This window comes from Gastrolobium bilobum, unplaced genomic scaffold (genome assembly GCF_033153095.1).
Source record: "Gastrolobium bilobum isolate Gb01-03AN ecotype WA unplaced genomic scaffold, APGP_CSIRO_Gbil_v1 utg3268, whole genome shotgun sequence".
In the NCBI taxonomy this organism is placed as follows: Eukaryota; Viridiplantae; Streptophyta; class Magnoliopsida; order Fabales; family Fabaceae; genus Gastrolobium; species Gastrolobium bilobum.
Genome location: NW_026899992.1, coordinates 31,490 through 41,068, shown reverse-complemented (window position 1 = coordinate 41,068; position 9,579 = coordinate 31,490). Strand labels below are relative to the sequence as shown.

The 9,579-nt window shown below is 30.0% G+C and overlaps 1 protein-coding gene across 1 annotated transcript; it reads right to left on the bottom strand.

Moving 5' to 3' along the window:
- Positions 1-3,164: 3,164 nt before the first annotated feature.
- On the bottom strand, positions 3,165-6,965 carry LOC133294678 (serine carboxypeptidase-like 31). The gene is made up of 10 exons (XM_061493391.1): positions 6,653-6,965; positions 5,978-6,085; positions 5,708-5,803; positions 5,512-5,604; positions 5,342-5,424; positions 4,753-5,040; positions 4,407-4,537; positions 4,138-4,233; positions 3,939-4,044; positions 3,165-3,311 (listed from the first exon to the last, which is right to left on the bottom strand). Exons 1-10 carry the CDS (start codon positions 6,948-6,950, stop codon positions 3,165-3,167), a joined length of 1,446 nt encoding a protein of 481 aa, XP_061349375.1. The 5' UTR covers positions 6,951-6,965.
- Positions 6,966-9,579: the final 2,614 nt, after the last annotated feature.

The following is a 9,579-nucleotide window of genomic DNA, read 5'->3' as shown; positions in this document are numbered from 1 at the left end:
AAATGCCAAGAAGATGACTCCCTTCACAAGACTCAACAACTCAGCCCTCAAACAACCCATAGGCAGCAACAAACACTTAAAAGGCTACACCACACTCCCTCACAATGCCCAACAAGACAGTGTTTACAACTTCAAAGAGGAAGAATCAAAGGAAAAGTGAGACCTTGGGGAGATTCTATGGAGAAAACTCAAGTTTGAAAGTAGGAGAGGGTGGCTGATGGAGGGCTTCAGCAAGTGACTCACGCAGGATACAATATGACCTAGGGTTTTGGGCAAAGTGAGAATTTATAGCTCACTTAAAATTAAACATACAGTCTTAGCAAAAATAGCTATGCTTAGCATTTTAATCTCAAACTTTAGATTCTGAACCTACTTAATTTTTCAGGATTTATCATATTTTTATTTTATTTTTTGCAGCACCTTTCCGGTACGCGCTTTTACATAGCCTGTATCAGTTCTGGCATCATTTCTCATTATTTTAACTTGAAACTTGAAATCACAGTCCTACCTATTATTATAGGAATATTCATGCACTTATTATAATTTTCCGGGATACTTCATTGGTATGCACTTATACAGTGAGCAGAACCGGTATCTGCACTTTTCATCAGAAAAGCGACTTTCAGCATTATTAATTACTTTCTATAATTATTCAAGCATTCTCATAATTATTAGGGTCAATTATGGAATTATCTCATTAATCACATAATTATTTAATTAAATTCCTTAATTAACGGTGCAGATTCTTACATCGACCATCATGTTAATTTTAAAAAGTGCTAGATCTATAAACTTACAAGCTATGTTGCACCGACACGAACATGTTAATTTAAAAAAATGCTAGATTTTCGACACGTTAGGACAAGTTTTGATATCAAATAATATTTTTAATTTGTGTAGTGTATATTATATTTAATATTCAATAATTTGACAAAAAAATGAAGCTAAACTTATAATACTCATCATTTTTGCATAGAAACATAAGAAATCTCAAATATTTATTTTAAACTCAATAAAATAGTAAGGGAACGGTTATATTTACCACCAATTAAGTTTACCACTTCTTATCACCAAATCTTAACCGTTGATTTCCGTCAACTGACGGTTATAATTTATTGGAAATTAATAATTAATTAATAAGTGTCATCCAATAAATTATAACCGTCAGATTGACGGAAATCAACGGTTAAAATTTGGTGGTAAGAAGTGGTAAACTTAATTGGTGGTAAGTATAACTTTCATCAAATGGTAATAGTAATCTAATGAATCTAATGATTGAAACTAAAAATGCAATGCAATCAACCTTCGAACCTTTTTTGAGTCTCTGCAACGCATGTTGGAGTGTCGTGTTGGAGTTTCAGGAAGTGTCGGACATGACATGTTAGATTTTTTGAAATGTCGGTGCATCATAGCTTATATGCCAGCTTATAATATATTATTTATTTTAAATAAAATTATAATTCAAATAATTTTAAATAATAAAATAATATTGTTTTAGTTATTTTTTCTAATTTTTTATATGTATTTGAAAACTTGGCAAGTTTAAATATGTTATGCCTTTAAATTTTTAAACATATAAGTCATGGTAGACCTATAATTTACTGTAAACCGTGATAAAAAGGGTCAAGTTGAAATTATTTTACATATATCATACCTTTATTTTGGTTAAAGGATAACCTAAAATAATTCATTTACATCTTTAGTCATAGATGAGCTCACTTCACTGAAGTTTCTATACAAACCTAGGGTGTAAAAATGACTAGTTTCAGCAACTAGAGAGAGAGCGCAGATTTGCGAATAAAGTGATATGGATGAAATACCTAACTAGTTACAAGAATACAAATGAGTTTTTTTTTTTTTAAATCTTTTTTGGCTTAATTATATACAATAAAAAAACAAATTACCAGCAATAAATTTGTAAAAATTAAAACTTTTGGGATAACTCAGCCGCAAATATTTGAGCATGCATTTTGGTCTAATATTAGAAATAGTTAAGTGGAGGACTGTTGTTGTATGGGAGCGTTTGAGTTACGTTCTGGAGCTGGGTTTTCGTGAGATTGAGGTTAAATCAGATGTCATGGACTAGTTTTTCATGTATGGACACAAGTTGAAGAGTTACTACGAAATTCAAACTGGTCCTCTGTGGAATAAATTTTTGGTACTACTGTTGTATTAAAGATTCAGTACATTTCATTAATGAAAATATTATATGTCAGTCAAAATTTTCTTTTCTATGCCAAATTTTCTTTCTCTCTCTCCTTTGATGTGTAATGCTCACATTGGTAAGATGCATTAAATCTAAATATAACAGATGCACATAAGATTTATTCTCTAGTATTTTTGCATGTAATTTTCATTAATCTAGTTATGCTTTTCGTATAATGAATAAGGTTTCAACTTTGGGTGAAGAGTGTCCCACATTTCATTATTGATAGTTTTTGTCTGAATGCCAAGGTAATACCGTTCTTTTTCATCCCAAAAGAAAAGCTGGAGGACTAAATGGATAAACTTCAATATGAATATGCCATAGAAAGCAAATTTCATTTGATCATGTTAAATAACTATAGTTATGGTTTATAAAATTTAAGCAAGGCAGAAATTGTTCCATCCACAGAAAAAAAAAAGGAAAAGATGCTGGTTCAAAGATAAATATTTGATTTTCCATTTTTCTTAAGCTTATAATACATTTCGTTTGCCTAATTACACGAAATAATTGATGGGAAATAATTGTCTTGTGTTGTATGAGATAATTATCTCATGCAACAGAGACAAAATAGTGAGGTTCACTATCTTTTTTTTTTCTGTTTTTAAAAAAGTAGTGAACCTCACAATCTTATTTCTCTGTTGCAACATGAGATTAATAGATCCCAACGCCGGTTTTGATTTATATACGTAAAACGGTATATGGAATGGAAACTAGATTAATAAGATATGGAAGATCAAACTGCTAATATTTCATTGCAATAGACGATGTCGCATCATAAGATAAAAATAAAATAAGATAACGCTTTGATAAGTCGGGAGAAAAACTCTTTTATTTGTTATATTTGTATTGGGTTCCTTCGCATTTTGACAAGATGGACTATTCATTGATTAGCTATTGCTACGTAAGAGCAAAATCTTCATATGGGGTCGCAAAGACCACCCAACATGATTATTGTTTCTTATTTTGTAGAACGTGGTGATTCTCCATCGAGAAAAGAGGCGAAGAACGCAAGTGAGTTGCTTGGTTTAAAACAGGGAACTGCATGACCAGCTCCTCTAAATGTTGCAAATGTAAGCCCCTGATATTCTTCAAACCACCCGCTAACCTGTTCCAAGAAAAAAAAAATACCATTTAGAAAATGAATAAAAGCATTGTAAACACTTGATGTATAGTGATTATTTTTCTCAAGTTGGGTGAAAGGAAACAATCATCTCCCTTCCTTCACTAACAAAACTATCTTCGGTTTAATATTAAATTAAAAAATGTTTCTCAGTTACTGCATTAGTTATCTACACTTACTCTCCAAATAACGTTATTTTAGTGTTGAAAAATTAAAAAATTATAATTATAAAGACTATTATAACCCTGAAATAAATTAAAATTACAAAAACATCTTGATTTTCGCCCTAAAACGACGTCGTTTTGGGCTCAATGCAGATAACTTATCCGCACTAACCGCAGAAAAAAAACGAACCCTTAAATTAAATATTCAATCAATTAACTATATTAACAAGTAATTACTCATTAACATCTTTTCAGTATCTCTAACCAATTAATTAGTTAATTGTTCCTACACTGAATAGTTTTATCAATAAAATAGTTTGGTACCTTTAGTGAAGCATATTTCAGAATTTACTAAAGTGTTATTAATAGCTTTGTGTGCACTATAAATTAGATAGAGATAAGAACTAGATTTTTCTATAAAAGGATAATATCCTTCATGATCCCTTACCTCATTTTCATGGTACCAAGGCCTCCATGGCTTAGTGACAGGCAAAGCTAGAGAACTTAAGCTGTACCTTGTGGACAGCACTGGTACTCTACCATCTGTGTCTCCACTGAACCATCAACAATATAAAGCAAAAGAAGCAATGAGAAAAAGCAGCAGCAAATGTCCATGAATCTCAAGGTTGATATTCAGTAGTATTTACCTGTAAACCCAAATTCTAAGTCCTGCTGAAATAAGCTTCTTGTAAATTGGGATAACTGATGGCTTTGAATCTGCCCAATCATTGAATATCTTGTTGCTACATATTTAATAGTTAAAAGAGAGTTAATTTGTAATTTAGCAAAAGACAATCACATATACTAATACAGAAAATGAAAACAGAAAACAAATTAAACACCATCATCTAAAAATATTTAAGTTCCATTTCTAAAGTTGCCAAAAGGAATTAATAGAAAAGGGATAGAATGTTACTTGCAAATACTCCAATTCTTTAGATTGTGACCATCGCTGGCATGGAGGGCCCTCTGAACATCTGGTCTATTATAAAAAGCTTTAGCATAGTCATCCAAGCATGGATCATATCCACCCATCATTCTAGGCATCTAGTCAACCAAATTAATAACAAAGTGTTAAAACAATTATATGCACAATGCCTAGAATAAATCAATTTTCCATAAAGTTTTGTTTTTATAATTTCATAAACAAATTAGTTCTCTAGAAATAATTATTAGGACATATATGGATAAAAACTTTTATTCTATGTAGTAAGTTTTCCAATTAAAACAAAATAGTGTGGTATAATATTTTCTTCACGCACCATTTTAGATGAACGCTTCATCGAAGTTTGCATCGATTGACCGTTTGAACGTGCTGTGGTGGCAAAGCAAACAGAAGTGTAGAGGCTATAGATGTCAATTTCGTTGTACTGTTTGAGTACTTCATCCACAGCTTCACTACAATCTTTATTACCCCATGGATCACTGCTGTTAAAGTCACAACTTTTTCTGATTGTTTGGTGAGTTTCATCAGATATCACAGCATGGCTCCAAGCATAATCAACCAGACCTATCCAGTCCTCAGCATCAGATGTTTCAGGGTTACCCAGCTGCAAAATAATTTAACCAAAAAAAAAGAAAAAAAGATTATATTGTGTCCTTCATATTTATTTATGTTATTTTCAATTTACTAACAATGATGAAAGGTACAGAATTTGCTTTACAAATATGCTCATCTGATATTGGTAGTGGAACATGATGTGAGTAAGAGATCTATTTTCAAATCCTAACATGGAACTAATATATAGAAATGCTAAACAACATGGGAAATATTCTTTGTAAAGAAAGATTCTTTATGCCTTGATTTTTATTTAGACTTGGTTTTGATTATTAAATTATGTAGGGCCATACCAAAAAACCCTTGAGATTAATATGAAGGGAAGGGTCCTTGTTCCTGTCATGGATGAGTTCAGCCAGCTCTGGAACATACTTTCCTTAAAAAAAAAACACATGTATTCATGATTAAATTAGAGGAATTGATTAAAAATGGCATGTGCTAAAAGATCTTTCATTCTAAATACCTGCATAGCTCTCCCCTGCTATGTAAAATGTCCTCGTTCTATAGGATGGAAACTTGATGAACCAATTGTGAAGAAAAGAGTAAGCATCATTAGCTGTTACAAATAATAGAAAGAGCACAATGGAATTTGTCAGAGATCTGCTTTGGATAAGCTTCAAACATGTTACAACAGTTATATTTTAGATTTAAGTAATGACCTGTCAAGTCATCTCCCAATTGATCATAGTCACTAGTTGTATTTGAGTAGGAAAAGCCAACTCCAACAGGAGATTCCAGGAATAACATGTTGGCTTCTGTAACATCACAGATATTAAGAATTCTTAGCACTAATTAATAATGATTTAATTTTTGTGGGGACAAATAATGGAGCAACCACTAGTTGTGGTTCACCATCAGAATTTTATATATTGGCATAAAAAGAAGTGATTGTGCCAGAATGTTATATATATATATATATATATTCATACCTCTGTTCCATGAGAAGTTATTAAATTTAAGGCCATGACCATCAGTGTCCACTAAAAATGGACCAATCTCCTGTGTTGCTCCATATCCCACAGAAGAGCACCCAGGACCTGGAACAAAAAATCATGTTGTCACCTTATTAGAGAACATTTAAGCAGTAACAGCAAATGAAATCAGCAGTTTTAAACGCTTTCAGATTAGCTGCCACCTAACACTCTCCCCCACCACTCAAGAAAAAAAAATTAATCCAAATTTGTCTCTCTTTTTTTATCAAGAAAAAATGGCCTATTTTCCACAATAATGGAGGTTATTTTAACTGTTGATAAGGACATGGCTTTTTCTTTAAACATACAAATGACTCAAGTTAAATGTCTACTCATAAGTGACTTTTGGAGACTGGAAGATTACGGTTTGTGAAATATGAAACATGGGCTATATCTCCTGTACTGTAACACCTGAGAGAACAAGAGCAAACATAAGTACAGTCACTGTCACCCCAATGGAAGATATATATGATGTATATATAGTTTATAGTATCTTATCATAACATGTTTGATCATAAATCTGTTCCCACACTATTCACTCAAAAAAAATTTAGACAATGACTCCAAAGTCTGAAAGTTGTTACATATGATGTCTCGTAGTAAATAAAGGCATTAATTAGTATCTGCTTTTACCTCCATTAAGCCACAGCACCAATGGTTTCTCTTCTGGCTTAGTCATAGCCTCATAGAACCAGTAAAAGAGTGCTCTTCCATTGGTTTCGTTGACCGTGACATACCCAGCATAGTGTTGGAAATCAACATGAGGCTGGCCAGTCAAGTTGGTCACAAGATCACCATTATAGCCAGAGATCAATTTCCTCTTACCACTCCAATATTGCCTATGTCTAGAAGAAACAACAGGCTTAAGAGGTAGAAAAAGTAGAAGAACCAAGGTGTATAAACTCATCAACTTTAATAAAATATAATCCATGTTATGGAAGCTCACAATAAGAGAATGGGAAATTGATTGAAAGACAAGAGAACTACATGCCTATTTATAATACTCATTCAGAGGGTTCACACTATGCCTCATCATGGAAGAGTACCTGACAACATCTTTATCTCTCAACCTTCTCTGCTTTTTGCCTCTGGTTGGCTTAAGATGCTATATGACGTCTATCTTTTGATTTTAGGCAGCTTCTAGAGCATATTCATGCATGGAACAAGACTGAGTGGAAACACCAATGTGATAATATGGGTGGTTGAACTTGAAATATCATGTATTCACATGAACAAATATATAATTTGTTTATTTATTTTTTGGGAGACAATATAGGATTAATTTAACAAACGTTATAGTTCTTTGGCTTTGATTAATATCACTCATGTTCAATACTTATTACATTGTTGTTCATGTAAAATTAAGGCAAAAAGTCAAATTTATCAACCATATATATTTTGGTCTTTAAATTTTAAAAATTTAGAAAGCGTTATTCAATATTTTTAATTTGAAACATTTTAGTTGTTCTGATCTTTTCTTTTTTTTTCAATTATTAAAAGAAATTATCGTTTCGTTTTTTTAACTTTCGGGACCAAATTAAAATACGTCTGAATCTAAATTAGGAGATAAATTTGAGTATGATAATTTATTTTAATATTTGAGGTAGATTAGAAGTTTGCCTAAGAATAAAGTTTGGAAAGAAACAATATTGTATGTACAGTAAATGATAAGACTGATTGTAAAAAATGATATGATTGATTGTTCTTATCTATCCAAATAGATTCGGTACATAGGTACGTCATCTATTGAAATTAATAGGTTTCACTTTTTCTGTGTACAAATATATTTGAACTAACAGTGCCACCTGTTATTTGAGTAAAAGAAAATTAAAAGAACCAATGGATGCTTTTCTTATAGCATATACCAAGCTTTTCTATATAATGGAAGAAAATCAAAAGATTTGAAGAAAAAAAAGGTGAAATAAGACTTATAGAGAATAAGAGTCCGTTTGTTTTTTCTTTAAAAAAAATTAATTATTATCTCTTTCTTATTTTAAATTTTTTTTTTACAAAAAGTTAAAGTTATTTATATTTTTATAAAAATATTTAATTTTTTAAAAAAATATTTTGCTTTTGATTTTTGTTTTTTTAGAAGTTAAAATTTTTAGCTTTCAGAAAAAGTAGATTTTTGGTTTTTTTTGTGACTTCTGCTTTTTTTAAAAGCAGACATTCAAATGAACTAAAATTAAAAAGTGCTTTTTTTCAAAAAAAAAAACAGTTTTTGAAGAAGAAAAAAAAGCTCATTCAAACAGGTCCTAAAGGAAAAAAAAAAAAAAATCTCGGAGAAAATTTCAAAATCATACGTCACTAATTACAATATAATATTTGTATCTGGTAACAATCCATGTAATTTCATAGTTTTATTCCTATTTTTTATTCGTCAGTCAATTACACCAGTGGTTTCCCAAAATTTATTTACTATTTTACTTGCAAAATGATTCTGCAATGTAAGAATAGTGTATTATATATAAAAAAAAAAAAAAAAAACAAGTATCATATTTTAGAAAAATAATATTATTGTTTTACGGATACATAAAAGCGTATATGGGTCTCATTTTTTTTATTTTCTCTCACCAATTGTTTTTTATCTTCTCAATATGTTTGCGTGTAGCAAAGGAATATTATTTTCTTACAATATGAATATAACAAGGGCTAAACTATTCTCATATTACATGACAGTATATATCTCATATTGTGAGATAAACTTAATATTTTTTTTTTTTTTGGATAAAAGAGATAAACTTAATATAGATCTCACTAAAAATAAAAATAAAATAAAAAACAAGATGGACCCACTTGATTTTGTGTCACTCACATAAGATAACAATCTCCGTTAGTTTAGCTCATAAAACAAAGGGGTTTGCATTTATCATTTCATATAATACAAAAAAGATTCCTAAACACACAACGTTTCGTGGACCCAAACTTTTTGAAGCATAAAAAAAAAACTACGATACGCAGAACGAATCTCTATAACATTATACAATCATTTTTTCCTACATCATAACTATTATAAAACCTTCAAACAAACCCATTATGTAATGGACAAACCAGGACGACTTGAGCAAATGAGAATCTATTGGTTGGAGTTTTGACCTTAGTGGACTAGTTCTTGATAAAGAATCGATTGCGTTATAGTTATCATACATTTTGTATAAGGAAGAAGATCTGTTTATAAATTTTTATAAATTATATTATGTATTTTTGGAAATATATTATGAAATTTAGTGTATTTTTGGAAATATATAATATAGTTGTAAGAATTTATAAATAAATAATTTATAAATATAACATTTTTCGTTACATAATATTACTTTTTTATGTTAAATATGAGATAAATAAATAAATAAATATTTTCATTAGCACAAATAAAATGCCAATCAAAGAGAGTTTTTTTTTAGAAAAAATAAGTTGAATACATGAAAATATTTTAACATTTCTTTTATCAGTTTTGATGACCAGGAATTTATCTATCTGTAAATTAAAATATTTGTATTTAATATCAATTATCTTTTAAAAGTTATTTCATTTTATTTTTAACAATAAAATATTAGTTATAT